At 63.7% G+C, this 22,799-nt stretch overlaps 1 protein-coding gene across 3 annotated transcripts in view; it reads left to right on the forward strand.

Moving 5' to 3' along the window:
* Positions 1 to 3,048: 3,048 nt before the first annotated feature.
* RXRA (retinoid X receptor alpha) overlaps positions 3,049 to 22,799 on the forward strand; it is a 93,756-nt gene continuing 74,005 nt past the window's right edge. The window contains exon 1 of one of the 3 annotated variants that reach the window (XM_072748239.1): positions 3,049 to 3,205. In XM_072748239.1, coding sequence (XP_072604340.1) covers positions 3,178 to 3,205 — 28 coding nt within the window. In that variant the 5' untranslated portion in view covers positions 3,049 to 3,177. Of the gene's footprint in view, positions 3,206 to 5,192; positions 5,403 to 12,762; positions 12,925 to 22,799 lie in introns of those variants that run through there. The other 2 variants (XM_072748238.1, XM_072748234.1) reach the window with 2 other exon arrangements.

Below are 22,799 nucleotides of genomic sequence, written 5' to 3' on the forward strand. Positions count from 1 at the left end.
GGGGAGGACTGGGAGCCCCCTGTGCCAGGCTGCCCACTGTCAGAGGTGACTTCAGATGCTGGAGCCCAGCCCTCCAGGCTCCCAGGACCGGCTTTCCCATAAGCGCCCAGCGAGTTCCAACCTGCCCTCCAAGCGGTCTGCCTGCTGTTCCTTCCAAGAGCTGAGTACCTCCCACCTCCCGGCCAGTGCTCACACCGGTCCTGCTGCCTGCACCGCCCTCACCCTTGCCTCTGCCCAGTGAACACCTCCCTCCTTCAAAACCCAACTCGAGGACCCGCGGTCTCCGGAAGTGCCCGGGGCCCCTGGCTGGATGCGGCCCGGTGTCCGCACCACTTCCTGCGTGCCCGCGATTCGGCACCTCAGAGAGGCCCCTGTGGGCATGTCCGGTCTCTGGTCGGGGCTGGGGCGCCCGGAGGGCCTAAGTCATCCTCTTGTAATAATAGTAGTAGCAGAAGTAGCAGCTGAGCTCACTGAGCTCCTCCCACTCGATGCCAGGGCTCCCCTCGTGTTATCTCATTTCATCTGCACAGTGACTCAGTGAGAAGGAGGGCATGTCATCTTCACTTTGCAAGTGAGGAAACTGAGGCCCAGGTTGGGGAGTGACCTGGCCTGGCTACATGGCTGGAAGGGGGCAGAGCTGGGACCTGGCCTGTGTCTGTCCAACTGGGACCATGCCTCCCACCCCCGAGTAACGGCTCCACAGATATTTGTCGAATGACTGAAAGATCCACAATGGCGGAGATCACAGAGCAGAGATCTTTCACCTCTGTCTCCTGCTCCTGCCCACCCACCCTCATCCTCATCCTCTCTGTCCTGAGACTCAGGGCCTTGGATTGTCAGTAGGCTGTCCATTCATGACATGGTGGTAGGAAGCTCCATGGTAGATCCAGCTCCACCGATGGTCACCCAGGCCCATGGGGCCTGTGCTGGCTTGCACCCTTGCACCCTTAGTGGCCCAGAAGGCCCAAGGACAGGTCCTGGGTTCAAACCCTGGCTTCACCCTCACTGCTATGTGACATGTATGCCACCTCTCTCAGCCTGTCTCACAGCCAGGTGGGCTGTAGTGTCCACTGCCCATGGGGTGTTGAGTGCCTCTGTCAAGCAAAGGAGTGGGCCCTGTGGCCCTGGAGGGCTCTTCTTCCCAGTCAGTTGTGCCCAGTGGGGGCCGCGCATGAAAGGGGCAAGGCCTGATGATGCAGACCAGGAGGTCAGGGGCACTGACTGCGTACCACAGCCACGGGCATGCTGGCAGCGGCCTGAGGGCTGGGGCTGGCACACGGCACGCTCTCCATGCATGTCCGTGCCTGTGTCTGCTCCTTGTCAGAGCTCTCCCTGCGTGCTTGCCTGCCTCCAGCCCTGGCGGGAGGACATCACTTTGGGAAGCCGAGCCCCCAGAGGGAAGAAGGGTGTGATGGCAGTGGATGAGGGCCACAGCTCAACATGCTGCACTGGAAGGAAGGCGGGGAGCTGGACAGGGTAGGGGGCCCAAGAGCCAGCAAAGGGGAGGCCTTCTGCAATGGGGGGGGGGTGTCAGTGGATCAAGCAGAAGCCAGGGGGACCGTACAGGGTGGGGCCCTGGCGTAGTTGCGCTGGTTGGGGGTGGCTCCAACTGCTGCTTGTTCCCCCTGCCCCCTCCCTGCCATGCTCCTGTCCCAAGTGGAATGACAGCCTCCCCCCAGGGCAGGTCAGAGTGGCCCTAGCTCCCGGCTGTCAGGTGGCAGGCAGGTCCTGCTACACTCCCCATTTCACAGAGCAGAAAGTGAAGCCCAGATGGGGGGCAAGGCTAACCCAGTGTGACACTGGTGGCAGCGGTGCACCAGGCAGTAGGACTGGCTTTTTTGTCAATGATGGGGAGTGGGGGTCTCTGGGCAGCAAGGCCATCAACTTCCAATCACTAGCGCCCCCCCCGGGAGGGGGGGCCAGGATCACCATGTGCAGCCCATGTGACTTTGCTAAGCCCCTCCACCTCCTGGAGCCTGGGTCCCCTGCCAAGGATGGGTGCAGCAGGGCTTGTGGGGGCGGATGGCAAGGGGGCGCCTCCGGGCTGCATCTGCTCGGTGAGGCCCCCCCACGCAGGTAACCCTTGAGCCCCCACTCGGGCCGCCAAGCGGTCCGGTCCGGGGCAGCGTGATTCTTCCTTTCGTTTTTCAGCAAACAAATCAGGAATTTAAAAGTCAGGGCAGCGAAGTAGCCCCGGGGCCCCGAAGTCAGCACCCAACTCAGGGCAGCTCCTCCCCAGCCCGCTGCTTCTAAAGAGGGGTCCCCGAAGTCGGAGTCGGGCCAGCGTGCAGGGGTCCCGGGCCCCCGCCCTCCGGGCGGCTGCGAGCAGGGCCCAGGGTGCCGGAGACCAGGGCTCCCCAGGGCGTGGAGGCGGGGGTGGGGGGCGGCCGGGCACAGGCCCGCACACTGGAGGGCTCGCGGGCGCAGGCCTGGCCCACACCCCTGCGCGAGCTCGGGCCACCGCGGGCCTCAGTTTCCCCACGTGGCGGCAGGCGGGGGCGGGGCGCGGCGGGCCGGCCGCTTTGTGTGGCCGCCCAGACAATGGCCCGGCCGCGTACGGCTCCGCCGCCCGCCCGCCTCCCCCTCTGCGAGGAGGGGACCCCGCGCCCGCCCCTCCCCCGCCGCCCCGCGCGGCTCCCGGGAAGCCCGGCCGCGGCCAACTCGCAAGTTTGCGCGCCGCCCGCTCCGCGCTCGCGGCCCAGCGCGCGTGCTCGCGGGGGCGCGGGGCGCGGGGCGCGGGGCGCGGGGGCGCGGGGTCCGCGGGGGGGCGCGCGCCGGGCGGGGCGGCCGGGCCGGGCCGGGCGGGGCGGGGCGGGGCGGGGCGGCGGCGGCGGCGGCGGCGGCGCTGCGCCGAGTCCGCGCCCGTCGCGGGCCCCCCGCCGCCCCCCCGCCGGCGCCGCCGCGGTCGGAGAGGAGCGGACGCGGGCGCGCGCGGCGGGGGCGCGGGCGCGGGCGGGGGCGCGGGCGCGGGCGGGGGCGCGGGCGCGGGAGCCGGCGGCGGCGCGCAGCGCAAGTAGTTTACATTGTTGGGCGACTTTTGCAACAACTCGCCGCGCCGCGGCCTCCGCGCGCCGCCGCCGCCCCGCCGCCGCCGGCTCCCGCCGCCCGGGCCCGGCCGGCCGCGCCGGGGGCCGCCGCGCTCGCCCCTCCGTCCCGCCCGGCCGCGGGGCCGCCGACATGGACACCAAACATTTCCTGCCGCTCGGTGAGTGCTCGCGGGCGGCGGGCGGCGGGCGGCGGGCGGCGGGCGGCGGGGCGCGTCCCCGGCCGCTCGGCCCCGCGCCCCCGGCCCCCGCGCGGCCCTCGCCGACTTGGGGCGCCGGCCTGGGGCGGGCGGCCGGGCAACTTTTCGCGGGCCGGCGGGGGCGCGGGGCGCGGGGCGCGGGGCGCGGGGCGGGGGCGGGAGCGGCGGGGTGAGCGGGGTGAGCGGGCCGCCGGCTGCGGGCGGGGGTCCCCCGCGCCCCCTCCCCTGGCCACGCCGGCCCGCCGGTAGCCCCGGGCGCACCGCTCGCGCCGGGCTGCGCAGGGGCCGGGCCGGGGCGGGCGGAGCAACTTGTGCGCTCCCAGCCTGCGGCCGCCTGGCTCCGGGACGGCCTGTGCGCCGCCGCCCGGGCTGCCGAGGCCAGCAGGCCGCCGGCCGGGGCCGCCGGACCCCTCCTCCCAGCGCGCTCGGGCGGCTGTGCGGGGTCACCGGGGGCCGGAGCGCCGGGAACCCCAGGAAGGCGCCCCTTGCTCCGGCGCACCGGGCGTGGTGCGGGGCGTTCTCGGGGCCGGCGCTGCACTCGGGGAAGGACACCCCCGGGCGCGGAGGCTCAGTTCCCCCGCCCTCCCGGTGCCATCCCGCCCTCCCGGTGCCATCCCGCCCAGGGGCCGCTCTGCCCCAGACCGCGTCCCGACTCCAGGCCCTGACCCACGCAGGAGGAGGAAGGGGCTTGGCCGGGCGCCCCCAGCCGCTGCCCTCCCTAGGGTTGGGGAGCCTGTGAGAGGCAGGGAAGGGGGAGGGGGTGGGGAGACTTTATGAACGGGCGCCGGGAAGGATATTAATTTGGTGGTGGGGCCGGCAGCCAGGCTGTCAGGCTGGGTGAAGGATCTGTGCTGAATGGAAATTAAAACAGCTGATTATGAATGAAAGCCCTCGGTCAGTTGCCCCTCCTGCCTGCCCACCCCCCTGCAGCCTGGGGCGCAGTTTGGCCACCAGGTTGGCCGTCAGAACCCAGCACAGCTGTACCGACCTTTGCTGAGATTGGGAGGTGGAGGGGAGCCAGTGTGGAGCTGCCTTCCCCCTGCCCATGGGTCGGGGGGAGGATCTGAGCACCCCTACGTACCCCGCAGCCCACTCACAAACGGGGGGGGGGGTGCTGCAGGGAGACGGGAACAAGTTTCATCAGGTTTGTCAGATGGAGGAAGATGCCCTCTCTGATTCTGTAAGGTCAAGATCTCCAAAGGGACCAAGCTGAGTACCCTCCTTGCATGAGCCTGGTCCTTCCCATAGCCTCCGGAGGTGGACATATGTGCCCATTTTGCGGATGAGAAAACTGGGAGAAGCTGAGGCCACAGCATACAAAGTGGTGGATTCTGGATTTTAACCCCCGAGTCAGTGGGTGCCAGTGTGTGTGGAAGAGAAAATAAAGCTAAGTAGTGTCATCTTCCCCCCCCTTCTGCCCCCGCCCCCCCTTGCTGGTCAAGGCTGGAGCACACTCTTATGTGCACAGAGCTAGGCTCTCCCAGAGGATCCCTTTTGGAGCAGGAACGTCTGGCTGTCTTTGCTCCCCACCCCCAACGTGGCAGGGCCCTGGCTGGGTACTAGGAGGGGAGCAGGAACAGGCTCTGACGTTCTGGGAGGGTCCCGGGAGTTGGCCCATGTAGGGCTCAGGCTGCAGGGTAGTTGTGCTGGAATCCCCATGGAAAGGGGAGGTCCTGCCTCTGAGCCATTGCCCCAGGAAGCTGGATGGGTCACTCAGAGACTCAGAGGCTTTTCTTCTCCAGGCCGGTGGCCTCCCAGCAGCCCAAGCCCCAGGCTTGAGTGGAGAGTCCTGGGCTCTGATGACATTTTATTTTTTCTGAGCTTGTGACCAGCTCTGAAGTGCGGTGGAGTTGAAGGTCCGATTAAGCAGCTACTTGCCCAAGCTCTTTTGTAAACACAGCCTAATCCCTCCTGGGGGTGAGTGTCGGAAGGCCCCGCTCGCTCGCTCACTCGCTTACTCGGCCAGGGCCCGGCTGGCAGCCCAGGCCAGCCCTGGCGCTGCCAGGAAGGCCACACAGCCCTCCACTGTGCTTGCGGGGCCTTGGGCAGAGAGGGCCTCCTCCCCCAGCGCCCCTTGCCTCGGGGCCTGGTGGGTCCGGGCCCTTGCCCTCCTCCACCTGGGAGTTTGTTTCCTAGCTGCTGCCCACCGAGCTACCTGGTAAGGACAGGGACGAGCCCCAGCTATAGATCTGGGGGCTGAGTGGTCTGAGGCAGCCCCTGCTCCCAGTGCCCCCCACACCCATGAGGGAGGCCTACAGAGGAGGCCCAGAGGTCCCAGGCCTGGCCAGACCCGGCTTGGCTAACAGTAGCTCACTAGCTGCCTGAGGGGACAGGGCGGCCAGTAGCAGAGCCACAGGCCCACTGGCCATCCTCTGGGGGACTCTCCGGGACCTGCGTGAGCTTGGAACCCTGGTGAGGGGCTTCTGGTAACATCAGAGCCCCGAGGGACCCAAAATAGAGCACATTCCGGGGCCTCCCGAAATAACAGGGTCACATGACTCTTGGGAGGCTGGGCTTGGAGGCCGGGCTTGGAGGCCGTCCTGCTGAGGCAGTTCTGTGGAGGCCTGGGCACTGCGGACTGTTGGGGCGTTTGTTTGGGTAAACTCTAGAGGGGGCTCTGTTTGTTGACAGGAGAAGTGTCAGGGCGAGAAAAACAGCCCTGACTGCGGCCTGACCGTGGCCTCTGCTCACAACCCGCAAGCTCGCAGGGATCTAGCTGCCGTGCCTGGGCCCAGCGTGCAGCCCTGACCCCCGCTGCCCAGACATGGTGGAATGAGCTGGCCCCAGGAAGGGCCGTGCTGGGAGAGCCAGCGGCTGGGGCTAGGGTTAGGCAGAGTGGAGCCAGCAGCCGCACTCACGCAGGGGTGGCCGCCGGGCAGTCCTGCTGGTGCACCGAGCTGTGTCTGGCCTTCAGGGCTGCAGGGACTGCGCTGCCTCCAGGAGGCCTTCTGCATGCTCTCTCTCCCTGGCCCCCACCGCACCCTCTCTGTTTCCAATCCCGAGGGAGGGTGAGGGGGTTGTTGTGGAATTGTGCAGGCCCAGAGTGGGTGATTGGGGGTGGGCCCCTTCTCCGGCACGGGCACAGTGTGTCTGTTGGGGGCTCCGGCGTCAGGAGAGCAGCTCCCAGGTGGTTGTAGGTGGGACAGACTGACTGCACAGTGGGGGTGTGGCAGCGGGGGGTGTAGAAGCGGGGTGGCGAAAGCCCTACATGCCCAGAGCCCATGGGAGCCGCCCGCGGAGTCCCATTTTCTTGAGCGGCGTGGGCTCTTCCACAGTGAGGGTGTTTCAGGGCTGTGGTCTCCAGGGCCAAGTGAGGCCAGCCTGTAGGAGAGGCTCCTGGGCCAGCTCAGCTGCCCTCCGTGGGACACAGAGCCGGGGCGGCAGAGCTGGCCCAGGCCGGGCACTGTCACCAGGCTGAGGCTTTGTAAGCCAAGACTTGCTCTCCGTTTCCTTCTCCACTGGTTTCAAGTTTGTCTTTGTCCTTTGTAGTGGGCCTTGGTAGCCAGGGCTCTGAGGGGCCCAAGCCATGGGAGCTAGCCATTGGCGGTGCTAGGGATGCAGTGGGGCCCAGGCCCTCAGGACTCTGTATGTGGACTTGGAGCCTGGTGGCTAGTGGGACTGGTGCCCACTTGGGGCTCACCTTCGAGGCCTTTGTCCCGATGCTCATGAAGCAGATCGATTTGAGGGATGCTGTGGAGGGATGCTAGTGCCCCCGGTCCATCCGATCCCCTGTACTGCCCTCCCTGCATCATTTCAGGTCTAGGAGATGCAGTGCCAGGCTCCCCCTCCTGGTCATGCCCTTTGGCACTTGCTCCCCACACCCGCTCTCTCTGGAATGACCTGGCTGTCCCTGGGGTGGGAGGACCAGAGGCAGCACCTCGTGGAGGCCAGTGTTCTGTTGTTGGGCTGGGGGTCATGCCCCAGGGGTCCAGTCCTCTCCTTGCTGCCTGTGTGTGGTCTGCCTATCTCTCGGAGCCTCAGCTGAGCATGAGCATTTGTCAAATGGACCTGGATCTTGGCCCCTGCTGGGTATTGGGGGAGGAAGCCCGATTTGTTCTGATGGCCCATCTTCGGAGGCGAGGTCTGTGGCCAGGGGCACCCTGTTCCTCCTGCCTGGGGTGGGGTGGGGTGCGGGTCTGGAGGGCTGGACTGCAGGGATCCCAAAGTGGAGAGGGTGGCTGGGGCAGCAGACACGGAAGGGAGGGCGCCCCCGGCCTCTCGGAGGTGAGTGAGCACTGACGGGGGCCCCTCGGCTGGGTGCCTTCACCCTTGCAGGTTCCTACTGCAAAGCCTATCCTTGAGGCCCACAGCAGGTGGGAGAAGCAGGGGACTCCTTGCATGCCCCGCCAGCCTGGTGCGAGGTGTCCTGAGCCTCCCAGGTGTGCGCCAGGGCCACCCCGCAGGCAGGGGGATCGTACCCTGGAGTTACCAGCGGTTGTGGCCCTCGGCAGCCTAATGAGCGCAAAATGGGGCAGAAAGCGGCTAAATGAAATTGGCGTGGCCACTGTGGGGGAGGGTGGGGGCATGCACACAAGTGTGCAGGGCCTGGATGTGTGCACGCTCACATTCTCCCTCCCCGACGGCCTCGGCCACACCGAGCTCTGGCCCCTGCCCCTGGGCCCTGCCTGGTGCTCTACCCAGAAGTGCTTGTTACGCATCCCTGTATCTTCGTGTCTGTCCCCTTGTCCCTGAGACCTGTGTCCCTGCCTCCCAGTGTCCCCACGTCTCTGTGCCCCGGCCTGATTTCCTTGTCTTCAGAATCCAGGCGGACCTCGTGGTCATGGCCCACCCCCATTTGTCTAAACCTCTCCCAACTGGTTCTGGGCCCTGGTCTTCCCCTTTTGAGAATGCTGTGGCTCAGGTCTTTGGGCACCTGCTGTGTACTTGGGACTTGATCTTTAGGACATCACGGGGGTTTCATGTAGGCAAGCCCACTGAGTGGATGGGGACACTTAGCCCTTCTGGGAGGCCTGGACTGGCCTTTGGATAGGAGTGCTGTTTCTCCTGGGCTGCTTGATCCTCAGCATTTTCAGAAGCCACTTGCCTACTGGGACCTGGACCTGTGCCCTGTCCCGGCTCTCTAGGAGCTCTATTACGGATCTTGGGCCTGCGGGTAAATGAGTGTTCTGTTCTGGAGGACTTGGTGGAAGCTTCACGATGTTCCTTCCGTCCCTTTTCACACACGGAAGGCCCTCTGGGGAGTGGAGACGCTGATCCTCATCCAGGCTTGTCTTTGGTGGATGGCGGGGTGGCTGCTGTTGGGCTGGAAAGCCATGGCTTGGGTCAGCAGCCAGAGGCACAGCCTGAGGACCCCTGTGGCCTGGAGCCCTCCCCCTTGCCCAGGTCTGAGCCATCTAGCAGCAAATTCCTGAGGGAACTGGGTGGCGAGTGGCTGGGCTAGAATGGTCACATTAGGGCCCCAGGGCAGGGCGGGGTCTCGATCATCTCTGTGATCTGCATTCCCAACACACACATGAATGCATGGCACATGCATGTGAACACACGGGTACACATGCACACATGAACACCCCATATGCATGCATGTACACACACATGCGAATGCACACATGTAAACACCTGCACACCCATGTACAAGTGCATATACACATATGTGCTGTGTACACACACAGATCCACACGTACATGCCTTTGTGCATGCTAGTGTATATACACACGGATACAGGCACAGGTGTACATGCCCTGCCTTCCCAGCCTATGCTAACAGCCCTGATGAGCTCTTCCTTACAAGAACCTGGGCCTGCTGCCTGGACTCCCATCTACATGCATGTAGTGCATAGCTGGTGGGTGCTGGCCTGGCCCTGCCTTCCCATGGAGGTGGGTCTGAGGTGTGGAGGGCTGGTGAACCTTCCTGATGGAGCTGGTCCTGTCATGGGCTCTGCTGGAGAGGCAGGGCTGCAACAGGTGGTGGGGGGAGGGGTCTTCGAGTGGCAGGGACAGTGGGGACAAAGGCCCGGAGGCTGGGTGTCCAGGCCTGCATGGCTGCAGCTGGGAGATGTGGTGCTGTGTGAGAGGAGGCAGGATAGGAAGTAGGGTCCGATGCATCCAAGTGAGGGTCTGGGGCTCAGGTCAGGTGTGTGGGGGCCACGGGGGGCCACGGGCAGGGTGGTGTCCGTGGTTGGAATTAGGCCTCCAGCTCTGTGCAGAAGGTGGGCAGGAGGCGGGCAGGAGATAGAAGGAAGAGGGGTCCAGTGGGCCTGGAACCCGGCTGACCAGGTGTTGCTCTGTGTGGGCTGCTGCCCTTGCCTTGGCCAGGCACTCCTCGGTAGTTGCCTCCTGGGGGTGAGGAGGTCAGGCCAGGCCCCTGGGCCAGACTGCAGATCTCTACTGTCCCTGATCACGGGGATGAGTGAGTAGTCATTTTCCTCCCTGGCCCCCGCCTCTCCTGCTGTCCCCTTTCCCTTCCTGGCCCTCAGGCCCTTGGCCTGCCCTTGGGGGGAAATGCCGTCCACTCCGTGTGCCCCTCCCACGTTAACCAAGACGTTCCAGGGCCTGGGGTGGGGCTCTGGGAAAGATGATGAAACAGTCTGGTGGTCAAGGGGGCTCAAGCCCGGGTCTGGGAAGATGAGTCCTAGACCAAGGGTACCTGGTCAAGTCGGGGGGACAGGCTGTCCATAGGGGGCAGGATGGCTGGGGTCCTGGGGGCAGGGCAGGGACCTGAGGGCCATGTTAGGACTGGCCTTGGGGCTGGGGCCTGGGAACTGGGGGCCCTTGTGGGGCCTGCACCACAGGGGCCTCAGTGTGAGGCATTAACCCGGGGACCCCCCCCTCCCCCCGATGTTCACAATTGGCCCTTGGCTCTGAGTTCGTGAGATAGGTGGCTCCGAGCTCTGTTAACTGGGGCTAGGGATGAAAAAGGGAGACTCTTGGCCTGAGACCCTGCTCCCGGGGTGACCCAGAGCCTGGCCCTGGCTCCCTGCACCTCTGTGGTTTCCAGCTGTGCCTCAGTTTCCCCACTGTGCTTGGGGCACAGGGCTGGTGGCTGTGGGTCTCAGGAGAGGGAGCCTCCAGCATGGAGGGGAGGGGAGGGGAGGGATGGGAGGGGAGTGTGAGTTGGGCCTGGGCCAGACAGTGTGTAAATCCTCCAGCTCGGTGGATAAACCCTGTGGAGTTCAAAGCCAGCCCCGGGTGTGGCCTCCTGGCTGTAATGAGGTTACTGATTCAACAGGCTTCCTGGTGCTGCGGCCCAGAACCGAGGGAGGCTGGGAAGCCCGGGGGAGGGATCTAAGTATCCCATAATTGACCAATTTAGCTTAAGTGTCCGCACTGGCCCCAGGCAGAGGTCAGGCAGCGACAGCCCAGGTGGCTGGAGTGGTGCACTCATGGGCTCCCGATGGATGCCCGCCTTGCCTGGAGTTTCCTGGAGCAGATGTCTGTGGGCCCTGGCCGGCACCGTGTCCCCCCTGGGTGTCCCTCTGCCCCTTCACTGTGCCTTTGGCTCCAGCGCCGTGCCCTTAGCCAAGTCCTTTCGGAGGCCTGCTTGGTTCCCAGCAGGGTTGGTCCAGGATGTGCTGTAAACGGTGTGGGATGGTGGGTGGCATCCTGGACTCGGTGCCGGGCTGGCTGGGCTTGGGCACCAGCATCAGGTCCACAGGCCCTTGGCCTTGTTGCGTCCTCATGCCTGCCGTGGGGGTGAGGAGGGGGAGTTGTGCGGCCTCGTAGGGACACATGAGGGTTAGCTGATCAGTGGGAGGCTGTCCTGGTGGAGCAGGTGCTCAGCCACTGTGTACTCCTGATGCCCTGGCCCCCCACGCCTTCTCTTGCTCCTGAGGTTCCCTGAGGGCAGGGCCCATCTCAAGGGTGTGCAGTCGTGTGGTACCCAATATGGGTGTCCTGGCCACCTTTGGTTGGTTAGGGACTGGGATGGAGAAGACCCCGCGACTGGCCGTCAGTGGCAGTGGGATCCCACTGTGTGGAGGATGCACCCAGTGCCCCTGTCTTCCTTAAAACCTGGGCCAGCCCAGGTCTGGAGATGCACTTTGCTCATTGTTTGCCCCTCAGGGGCCAGGCATTGGGCAGCACCAGTTGGTGACCATCAGTGATGGGGTTGGCACAGTGGTAGCCACGTACTTACTGAGCTGTCCCAGGTTCGGCTCTGTGTGGACCGGCCCATGATGGGGGATGAATGCTTCAGGCTCAGGGAGGTCGCATGACATGCCTGAGGTGCTCTGGCTGGTGAAGGCCCGGAAGGCTAGCTCTGGGATTGAAGCCGGGGGGTGGGGGGCTGTCTTGAGACAGTCGGTGCCTCCTCTGCACCCTCTGGGGCTGGCTTTGTCCAAAGCGGCTTTGGGGTGCTTTCAGTAGAGGCTGTTGCTGCTGCTCGCAGGAGAGGTCTGTACAGTTGAGCTGTGGGTGGGGGCCGTCCATGGGGCCCCTGGTTTCAGCCTGCTTGGGTGGATGGGTGGTTCCCCACCGCTGCCTCCTTGGGGGTGCTCTCTGACCAGCTTGTTGCATGCCTGGCCTCAGTTTCCCTGGTATTCTCTGGCAGCCAGAAGCCTCTACTCTTCCCTCCCAGTACCTTGGCCTTGTTCCCATAAGCTGGTGGCCATCTGATTGGGGTGTTGCCGCTGGGGACCAGCTTCTCAGGAAATGGCGCTAAGCCCTCCCTGGGTTGAGGAGGACAGGCCATGGGTGGGGTGGGCAGGGAGGTGCCTGTGTGCTAGGAAGCCTTGGCTCTGAGTTGGGGGGAGGGGCAGGGGTCTGAGGCTGGGCCTGGCTGTGGGTCTGAACTGGGAGTGTTGGGTTGAAACAGTTTGGGGTGATGGCTTGTATGGGGAAATTGTGAACCTTACAGGTGGGGGCCGGCATCATTGTCGGCAGCGGGGGCGTCCTGCTACCACTTGTGGCAGGCCAGCCTCCTCTCTTCCTGGGTTCTGACCTCCTCTGCCTGGAACTCTCCATGGTTTTTCTTCACCCCCAGTGTGGAGGCCAGGCCTCTGCTCAGGGTCTTGTGGCCCTGGAGCCTCTCCTGCCTCATTAAGCGCCACTGACTGTTCTTCCTTGCCTTCTCGTGTTCCCAGCTTGCTGCCGAAAGGGTGTCCTGTGTGAGGAATGAGTGCCAGCTCTCAGTTGGAATCTGGGCGGCCCTGGGCTGGCATATTCACCTGTCTGGCCTTCAGTTTCCTTACCTGTAAACTGCCTGGGGAGGCTTCACAGGAGAGGTGGTATCGTAGTTGGGTTTTGAGGCATGAACAGGAGTTTGTTGGGTGGGCTGTGGAAAGGGAATCAAGGTAGAGAGAATGGGTGAGCCCTCCCCGGGGATTTCTTACCCCAGGGAAGGGCACAGAGGGGGATGCCCATGTGGATATAGGCAGGAGTCCTCCCTGGAGGATTTCAGAAGAGTCTGATTGGGTGGCCAGGCTACTGTGATTTGCCTCTTGCTAGCTGGGTTGTAGGTCTGTGCTGGTGAGGAACCATGTGAGCACTGGGGCGGGGGGGGGGGTGCTGGGGGGTGTAGTCAGCTGGTCTGGGAATAATTAACCCTGTGAGGAGTTAAGGGTGGCCGTGGGCCTGACTCTGACCTGGCAGACCCCAGGCTGGCCGTTGGCAGCCCCTGCAGGCCAGATGTCCCTCTGCTTCCCAGGCCCTGAAACGTCCTGGTCTGGAGTATGACCCATTCTGGCCTAGCCCACGTGGCCCTAGCTCGGAGCTCTGGTTCCTGGGGTGAGTGGCCATAGCTGGGTCCCTCTGGGTGGAGCAGCTGGGGGGGCCCTTTGTTCACCCCCTCTGTCAGGTCTGTGCCCATGGTGCCCCCTCCTGCTGCCCCTGTCCCTCTCCCGGTGGCAGCTAGGTGTCATGTGCCCGCCCAGCAGCCTCCTGTGTGAGCCCTGGGCTGTCTTCTCCCTGCATCGAGGACAAAACTGATGAGGCCAGAGTCCACAGGAGGAGGTGGAGTCACTCCCACCCCTCCCTTGCTCTTGGACTTTCTGCCCAGGACCAAGGTCAGGAGGAGGGCTGAGAGGTGGAGACCACAGGCACTGGGTGCTGGGTCGTGACCCCTGGGGCAGGGTGGTGCTGGCTTCGGCCTTCCTGGGCCCCCAGGGCCTCCCTCTAGCCTTTTCTGTCTCAGGGGGCACAAGATCCAGGCTGCAGCCCTCCTAGCCTGCTGGGTACACCTAGCCCTCCTCGCAAGAGGCCTCCAGACCACGGGCCCGGGGATAAGTGGCATGCGTGGTGCCCCTGGACTGTCCCGTCTGCCACATGATCTTGGTGACTTGGAGCACATTGCTTCCTCCCTCTTTATCTCGGTTCCTAGTTGGTGGAGTGGAAGGAAGGATGTTGGAGTTGCTGGAGGTGGGAAGCACGCTGGCTGGGGCTGCTCCCCTTCGTGGGCACTGCTGCCTGGGCCAGCTCTGTCCCCCTCGGATCCCTGAGACTGCTTCGGGGTGGCTTCTAGATCTTGTTTGTGCCTGAAGCCACGGTGCCAGGTGCTGCCCCAGCTTTGCGAAATGTTGGTTGATTGAATTAGTGCACCATGTGGTACCTCTCCTGCCCTCTGCACTTCAGGGGAGCTGTCAGCAGGGAGCATACCCATCTCCAAGTTGGCTTTTAAGATGATGCAAACCACCCTCCTTCTGGGGGTCTGTGGACTTTTGAGGGAGGGGACTGCTGTGGTGTGCAGCTCAGTGCCAGTTCCTGGGAGTGGAGCACAGAGAGTGTGGCGTGATGGGCCAGAGTCCTGCCCTGGAGGGTCCCCTGAGGTACCCTTGAAGGAGCCTGTGGTGGTGTCATTCTTGCCCGCAGGCGAGCCCCCCGCCCATCCCCTCTGCTTCATTAGCTGCAGCTACTACCTGCTGCTACAGGGGTCCTGGTTGCCCTTGGACTCAGGTCCCAGATGCATACAAGGAAGGACCCTCCGCTCCCAGGGGCTACCCATGTTAGGACCAGGTTCCATCCTCTACCACTAAGCAGAGGGTCAGTGGCTGGGATCAAGGCCTGGCCCCGAGGTCCAGAGCAAACATATGGCCGGCCTGTCTGACTGGCTGTGTGTCCATAGACATCTGGCCCCACTGGGGCAGCAGAATTGAGTGAGGCCCAGCCCCCAAGGGGTGAGTCGTGTTTGGGGTCCGAGAACAGAGATGGACTCAGTGGTGCCAGTTGACAGCGAGTTGCCTTGGACCAGATTCTCAAAACCTTTCCGGGCCTTGGCTTGCTTATGTATACAGCAGGGCTGATGGCTGTATACAGCCATGGCTGTATACCTGTGAGGGTAGGTCACACGCAGTGAGCATGGAGCTGAGGTTGGTTGGTCTGATGTCACCTCTGCTCTTGCTCTGGGGGAGGAGCCGGTGTGAGTGGGGTGGTAGGAAGACGTTCTGGAAGCAGGTGGAGCTTGCCCTGGTGTTTGCTGGGTTGGGGCCCTCTGAATTGGGTCCTGAGGGATGGATAGGAGTTTGGGAGAAGTCTGCCTCTATATTCTCAGGCCTGTGTGGAAGCTTTGTATTGTCAGGGGCCACCCTGGAGCAGGGCTCCTTGAATCTGCCTGTGTGGCTAGAGCCAAGCCACTGAGGGGAGAGGGGGGAGCTGGAGTCGGGGTGTGGAAAAGGCCCTGGATCGTCTCTGTCTCTGTTAATCACTGCTGTCTCAGAAGTGGGGCCAGTGGGCAGGATAGCGGAGTGGTAACCAGGTGGCCTCCGTGTCTGGAAGACTGATGTGCCTTTTATGGAACGCAGAGAGCTGTGGAGGGGCAGGTCTGGGGGCAAGCAGGACTTTGGCAGGGGATGCGTTCTGACACCCCCAGTGGCCTCATGGGGCTAGAGCACAGGGGAGAGGCCAGGGCTGTGATGTGGGGTGCCATGGGGTGGGAGGGGCAGGAAAGCCTGGCAGGCGGAGGTCACTGCCAGGGTGGTCCTGAAGAGAGCAGAGGTGGAAGCAGGCCAGGGCCCCCACCCTGTCAGGGGCATCCTTCCAGGCTGTGCACATGGGGAGGTGTTTGCACCGGGCTTCAGAGGCAGGACCCCCACTCACCTTCCCTTTTCATTTCTCGGTGCTGCTTTTTGTGGTGGGGGCTGCTGGCTTGGGGCTCAGCGGAGCGGGAGCTGTGCCCATCTGCCTGGTGGCTCTGTGGCTGCAGAGCAGCAGCTGAGAGTGGCCCTAAGGACCAGGAAAAAGCCAGCAGCAGGCAGCACCCTGGTGTCTCCTTGAGGAGGAGGGAGGGGGTCCTCATCCCTGCCCTGGAGTATGGGGGCTGCTGGGACCTCCAGCGGCAGGGTTCTGGTGGCTGGTTCACGCTGTGCTCTTTGCCCTCAGCTCTTTGATGGTCCATTGGAAGAATGTGTTTAGCAGCCGTTGTAAGAGGTTACTTCCACTCTGGCCCCCTGCTGCAGCGGGGGGACACAGCCGGGGTGTGGCGTGTCCTGGATGGCCAGGCTAGAGACTAGGTCCTCACTACCACCCCCCGAGGCCTGGTCCGCTCCTCACTGGGTACCTGTCTGGTGCATGCCAGGAGGCCCGGGCTGGGCTGTTGGCACCTATACCCAGGCAGCCGGGCAGTGGGGAGCATGTGCATTGGCCTGGTTTGGGTCCTAGCTGAGTGTCTACACCTGCAAACAGGGCTCGTGATAGCCCTAGGGTGCCTGTGGGTTGCAGGAGATGGGGATGCCCCAGGCAGAATGCAGAGCACTGCCTGGGATATGCAGGGCCTCTCTGGACCTTTTTCCTCAGGCTGAAGGGTGGGCAAGTGTGCACTCACGGCCCTCGGCCTGGAACTCCCACTGCTGGGTGTCCGATGCCTGCCGACTTCCGTCTGGCTGCTGTGGGATAGGCATTGCAAAGAGGACGTGTCATGGCGTTCCGAGGGCCGCCAGGCGTTGGGGTGCAATCTGCGTCTTCCCAGCCACAGGATGTGGACAGCTTTGCTTCCAGGTTGACTGGCCCCACCCAGGACTAGGGATGCCTCATCCCTCTGATCCATCCCAGGGTCACAGGGCAAGGTCACATCTCCACCTGCCTTTACTGGCTGCAACCCTTGGGAGAGGCGTGCCCCCCATGTGGGGAGTCCAGCCTCCCTGCCTGCAGCCCATTGCTGACACTTATCTGCTTGTGGGCAGTTGCTGTGTCTCTGGCCCAGGCAGCGGGGCCCCGGGAGGCTGGGGAGTGGGGGAGGGCCTGGCTCCAGAGCCCACATTGGCCCTGGATGCAGCTGATAAGCTGCAGAGCTTATCGGAGGGCAACCGGTGCCCTGCACCCCCTGGGCATCACTTCAGTGTGCGTGGACACCAGGCCCTGTGCTCTGCTCAGCCCTGTAGGGAGGGCTGGAGGCAGGCAGGTCATGGCCTTGGGGTGGTGATCAGGCCTCTTGTGGGTGTCTCAGAGTGAGGAGATGGCCTGTCCTGGGCCTCCCTGCCCCACGGACTCTCCACTTCTGTGTCCCCAGAGTACTAGGGAACTGTGGTCACCACTGTTGTCCTCCTGGCTGCCCGGACTTGTGCTTGGTGCTTGGCAGCCCAAACCAGCTGGAACCTGGCACTGCAAGTTGTGATCTGGGTCCCCAGCCCATGTGTCCATGGCTGGTGGGCTGGTGAGGGCTCTGACCTCAGCCTTGGCCCCAGGACCTGGAGGTCACGGGACCTAGGGTTTCCCTGTTGTCCTCTGGTCCCAGCCACGGGGACCCCCACTTCCTTTCTGGTAGCTCTGAGGGTCTATTGGCTGGAGGGTACTGGGCAGAAAGGGCCAGGGCTGGGTGGTGGGCCTGTTGCTTGCTGCTCCCCTCCCCCATCCTCCTTAGACTCTTCTCAGGGACTCGGAGGCAGAAGAACACAGGGCACAGGGACCTGGCAGGGTCACTCCTGTGTGGAGCATCATGTGAGTGTGTGAGAGAGCTTGTCAGCCTATGTGAGTGTGTGCGAGCCTGTGTGTGCAAGGCTGTGTGTGTGACCCTGTGTGCATGAGCCCATATGAGTGTGCAAGCCCATGTGAGCAGTGTGCCTGGGCCTGTGTGAGCCCATGTATGTGAGCATGTGTCTGGGCCTGTGTGGACCTGTGTGTATGAGCATGTGTGAGCCTGTGTGAGGATGTGTGTGTGAGCCGGTGTGAGCATTTGTGAGTGTGTAAGCCTGGGGTTGTGTTTGTGAGCCTGTGTGAGCCGTGCATATGAGCTGGTGTGAGCATGTGTGAATGTGCAAGCCTGGGCCTGTGTGTGTGTGAGCCTGTGAGCCTCTGTGTGAGTGTTTGTGATTCTGTGTGAGCCCGTGCATATGAGCTGGAGTGAAGATGTGTGTGTGAGCTGGTGTGAGCATGAGTGAGCGTGTAAGCCTGGCCTGTGTCTGAGCACATGTGAGCATGGGGGCCTGTGGGAGTGTGTGTGTATGTGTGTGTGTTCTGTGCATGCTCTGTTCCCCCCTTGCTGGCCAGCACAGTCACGTCCAGATGGCAGACCCCCCCCCCCCCCCCCGCGCCGTCCTGTGAGGGCCAAGTGACTGTGTAGACGGCTGTGCGCAGGGAGGCCTGGGCAGGGCTGAGCCGGGCAGCCGAGGCTGGCAGGCTGGTGAGGACCTGGGGTTTTCTTGTAGGGTGCAGAGGATGGAGTGGGCTGGGAGCAGATGTGTATCCTGGGAAGACAGTGGGCCATCGTGGGGAGGCTGGTTTGGGCTGATTGGGGCTGTCTCAGACTGGTTATGTCACCCCCAGGCTTCCCTGGCTGGGCCCCTGGCCCACTTCAATTCCCCTGGGAGGGGGCTGTGGGTGGCAGATCCAGGGGTGGCCTACAAGGGCTCCTGGGGTGACAGGGGTTGCTCTGAACTAGCACACAGGTGCTGCTGGGGCCCCCCACGAGACACTCCCACTGCTCCAGGCCCAGGCTGAGCGCTGACCAGCAGGTGCCTTACAGAGAAGGGTGGGGAGTGGAGGAGGGTCCTTGTGCCATGGGGGGTGACGGGGGGTTGGCTCACATGGGCCTTCCTTGCCCTCTGGGCGTCTCAGCTCTTCTCACAGTTCTGTACCCTGGAGAACCAGCTAGACCCGAGCCAGAGCCAGTCATATACACTTTAGTATGAATGAGTCTAGTGCCAGTCCTGGACAGGCCCAACAGGAAAGGATAGGAAGGAAGGCTTCCTCTAATTGTTCCACGAGGAAGTTCAGGTCCGATTACCGGCCGGGGAGCTGGGGCAAGTGGGGAGCCAGATCCAGTCTCTTACTCTAGTCTGGGGCTTTTGAGTGCCCGCCTTGGGTGGCAGAGTGCATGTGCAGATGGGGCCAGCAGTGGGGAGCATGCCTGGAGAGGAACCTGGCAGAGGTGTGAGGGGTGCCAGGAGCCTCGTGTGGGCCATGGTTGCACCCCTCCCTTTCTATGAACCGGGAGGTGGGTTTGTGCCCCACTGATGGTGAGGGAGGGGCTCAGCTCCTTGCCCAGGGTCACCTGGCTTATTGGCAGAGCTGGGCTTTGAACTGGGTCCTTGGGATTCCTCTTGGAGTCTCGAGAGTGCGTAGCTGAGGTCTTGGGGCGGCTGCAGCTGGGGGGGGGGGGGACATTCCTCGTCTGGGAGGGGCCTGGTGCTGAGCCCGCCTCACGCCTCACAGGGCGATAGATGCCTTGTTTCCTACACAAACAACCAGGACTGGCTGGAGCGATTTTATTTTTATTTCCTATTTTTACTTCCCTGTTGGCTCTTTTTAGCAACTCTGGGTCAGAAAGGCCCCCGCCCTCCAGTCTCCACCCGGCTTCCTGGCCCAGGCTTGGGGCCTCAGAGAAGATGAGTACGTGTGACTCCAGTGGGGGGACTTGGCAGCTTGGCTTGCACTCACTTGGTGATGGAGAGCTCACTCCCTATCCAGCTGGTTCTGCAGTGGCCCCTTTTCATCCTCTAGGACCAGCCACAGTGGGGGGGTGGCATGTCTTCATGCGTAACTCAGTTTACTCACACCCCTCCCTGGTTCTCAGCTGGAGGCTGAGGCTAGGGGTAACCCGACAGGAGAGAGGTGACTGGTGTAGATGCATGTGCTGGGTAGGGGTAGGCCGTGGATGTGCAGGTAGGTGAGTGTGAAGCATTCCTGCCTTGGACGTGGCTGGACAGGGTATGTCAAGGACAGGGCCGGACTGGGCCTGGTTCAGAGTGTGTCCACCCACTGGGAGGCCAGCTGTGCTGTGGGGTCAGGGCTCGTGGATGTGGCCAGCCAGCTGGGGTCTTCCTATGATGGGTGCTGCGGGACACGTGGTGACCACAGGCCAGGGGGCGACTCCCCAGGGGCTCATGGCCCTGCCTGGAGTGAGGGATCCTGGGGACCTTGTCTGCCTGTGTGAGCACAGCTAGGCCACGTGCCAGCATCTGGTGGGTTGGGTCCCAAACGGAGAGACTAGGCTGGAGTGGGGTTGGGGTTCAGGGCCAGCCAGCTGCAGCTCATCAGGTCCCCCTGTGCCTGTGCCAAGCCTGCAGCACTTACTCCGTTTACAGATGAGGCCTGGGCTCAGAGATGCCAGGCAGATCTGCAAGGTCGCACAGCTTGGGAGTGTGGGGCTGGCCAGTGTCACAGCCTTGCCCTATCTCTTACAAAGGAAAGTGAGGCATGGAAAGTTGGAATACTGCTGCCCAGGTCCCACAGGCGACAGCATGGGGAAGGGGCTGAGCAGAACAGAGTTGGGGGAGCTTGCAGTAGAGGGGGCAGGGCTTATCCAGGACCCACCGTGGGCCCATGTACATGGTGGGGGGGCTGCAGCGTCAGCATGGAAGGCCTGGGGGGCTTGGGTGTTGGCGAGTTGCTTGCCTGGACGCGGACACAGGACACAGACTGGCCCACCCTGCTGGTGCTTGCGGTGCCTGTGGTGTGCCTGGTGCACCATGGCTGGAGCGTGCACAGGCGGGTGTGGGTGAGGGCTCGGGGCTCAGTGGGTCCAGAGGCCAGCCCGGGCGGCTGAGTACATGAAGGACACAGACTCGGGGAGGAGTCTGGGCCTGTCCCCCACCCTAGTCTGCCCTGGAAATGCCCGCTTTGTGTCTGCCCCTCCATCTGTCCTAAACTTCATTCTGCTGAGCCCCACTGGTACCGGGGACCCCATGCCATCCGGAAGGTGCTGGGTGGGCTTCCCAGGTACAACCTGTGGGCCCCCGCCTCCTGCAGGGCACCAGGTATGCTCTCCCGGGCCCGACATGGGCAGCCCCCAGCGCTCAGGCCCGCCTGGGGAGGATGGGGGCTCCAGGCCCTAGGAGGTGGCTGAGGACACCGGGGATGGACCTGCCCAGCCTCCCTCCTGGCCCCTCCTGCCCTGGCTGGCCCAGGTGAGCGCAGCAGGTAGCCGTTGTCCTGTGCCTACATCCTGGTATGAGTGATGTGGGTGGTGCAGGCATGCACGTGTGGGCCAGGGATTGTTGGTAATCCCTTGAGTTGAAGCCAGGAAACTGAATCCGGCAGCTGAGGTGAGTGGGGGGCCACCTCCTCCCTGGAGAAGCCTGGAGCTTGCGGATTTGTCCCCACTCCACCCACGGGAGGTGGCATGTGTGGGCAGGGCCCTCTGGCGGGTGTGGCTGCCTCGGTATCGCAGGGCGGAGGGCTCCTCTTCATGGGCTTGGAAGCCATGTGTGGGTTGGGTCGCTCTGGGCTGCTGGGTGGCTTGACTCGCACTCAGGCCTACACAGCACTGTGGACCGGGCCGGCATCTCCCTCTTGTCGTCTGTGAAGTGGGGTGATGGCACTGGCCTATGGGGTGGGCATGCGGGTGTACCTAAGCAGGGCCAGACCTTCAGTTTTCACGTGGGAGCAGGGAGGAGTGGTGGCTGGGGGACCCCTGAACTCAGTGTCCTCCTCTGCCTGGTGGGGAGAGGGATTTCTCGCTCTGGTGCTGGGCCACGGGGAGGCCTGGCTGTCAGCACCAGCGGTGCCTGGAAGGTGGAGAGTGCTCTGTGCTGGGCTACACAGTGTGGGGAGGATGTGAAAGTTCTGCTGCTCCCCTGGGAGGGGGGGGGTTTCAGGGGCGGCTGGCTCCAGAACCATCCTGGGAACTAGGAGTCTCCAGGGTCAGGAAGTGAGACCTGTTGGCAGGTGTGGTCTTGGCACAGACCTGGGGGTTCCGTGTCCCATCCGGTCCCCACAGGCCTCTCCCCCTGGCGTGTCCTGGGTGGGGGTGGGCGCCCAGAGGAGTGGGCTCTGTCGGGGACCCCTGGGTCTTGAGGGACTGGCCCCTGCTGCAGGGAGTGAGCACCGAGCCCCGGAGTAGAGTGCTTCTGGGTTCCCCTTCTTCCTTCCAGCAAAGAGGATCTTTCGTAACTGTGGGAAAGAGCATTTCTCCCCGAAGGCGGGTGGGGGCGGGGGCTTGGTCAGCAGATGTGACGTCCCCGCCCTCTTGCCCTCTGCCCTCCTGCCTGCAGTGCCCTCCAGCCCTCTGCCAGGGTGGGGTGGGCGTGCCCAGGCGGCTCTCACCTCGGACCTGCTGTCTCCCGTGGGGGCCCCCCGTGGAGCTTCCTGGCCGGCTGTGCCCTGTGCCTGGTGTGCCCGCCGTGCTTTCGATCCTGTCCCTGCGGCCTGATAGCAGTGTGCTCCCTGTCCCCTAGAGGCCGGTCCCCAGGCAGGGGCTGGGTGTCCCTGTCCTCTGAGGGTCCTTGCCACCCCGAATCTGCTCCAGACCCCAGGAAGGGATTAGGCCAAACGGATCCACCTTCATGCACACCCTGGGCTCCCGCTGCCCCGGCCCCTGGTGGGTCCCTTCCAGCGCTGAGAAGTGACGATGGTGTGGCTCACAGTCCTGGGAGGGGCTGCTGCGGTGGCCAGGGGCCAGGAGCTGGCTCGCTCAGCGAGGATCTGGCTGGTATGCAGTAGGCGCTTGGCAGGGCTTGGGGCCAGCAGACTTGGCTCCCTGCCTGTGCTGTTGGAAGGGTCTGTGATTCGGGTCCCACCCCTGTGTGCCTGACTCAGCAGCCACAGGGTGGGGGAAACCAGAGGTTTCTCCACAAAAACCCCAACCCTGGGCATCTGCCACCAGGGGCCCAGATTTCTCTCCACGGTGGGAAGTGGAGGCCTTGCTTCCTGCCTCCGGGTTCCCAGCAGGACTTTGGGGGTGAGGCTGGCATGGGGGTGGGGCTGGGGCCGGGTCTTTGGGCTCAGCCTGGAAGTGTCTCCCCACTCCCCTTGCCCCGGACTGCACTCCCCCAGCGCATCACCCTCTGTGGCTCCCCAGTGCCTGCAGGATGAAGTCCTTACCACCCTCCGCTTGGCTTTCCCTCTGCCTCCCCTGACCCCCCCTGCTGCCACATGGGACACCCCTCAGCCCTGAGGAGCCAGGCTTCTGCCTCTGGGTCCCCCCCACAGCCTTTCTTCACCTGACAACTTCCTGTGCTGTCCAGTCTCCACATATGTAATCTCTTCCAGGGGCTCTCCTGGGTTGGGTCCCCTCCACCCCTCAGTGGCAGTGCCCAGTGTCCCGTCACCCTGGCGGTGGTGGCAGGATGGGGCTTGGAGCACCCCCCGCCAGGGTCAGTGCTGGATGTGGCCGTGGAAGGGAGCACTGAGGCTGTCCAGCAGGGGCCAGCCTTCTGCAGCCTGGGCTGCCTGGCGGGGGAGTCGGGGCTGGCACTCTCAGGGCCTTTGCTCAGTTCCTGGGACTGGGTGCCTCC

Source organism: Vulpes vulpes, chromosome 2 (assembly GCF_048418805.1).
Source record: "Vulpes vulpes isolate BD-2025 chromosome 2, VulVul3, whole genome shotgun sequence".
Classification (NCBI taxonomy): Eukaryota; Metazoa; Chordata; class Mammalia; order Carnivora; family Canidae; genus Vulpes; species Vulpes vulpes.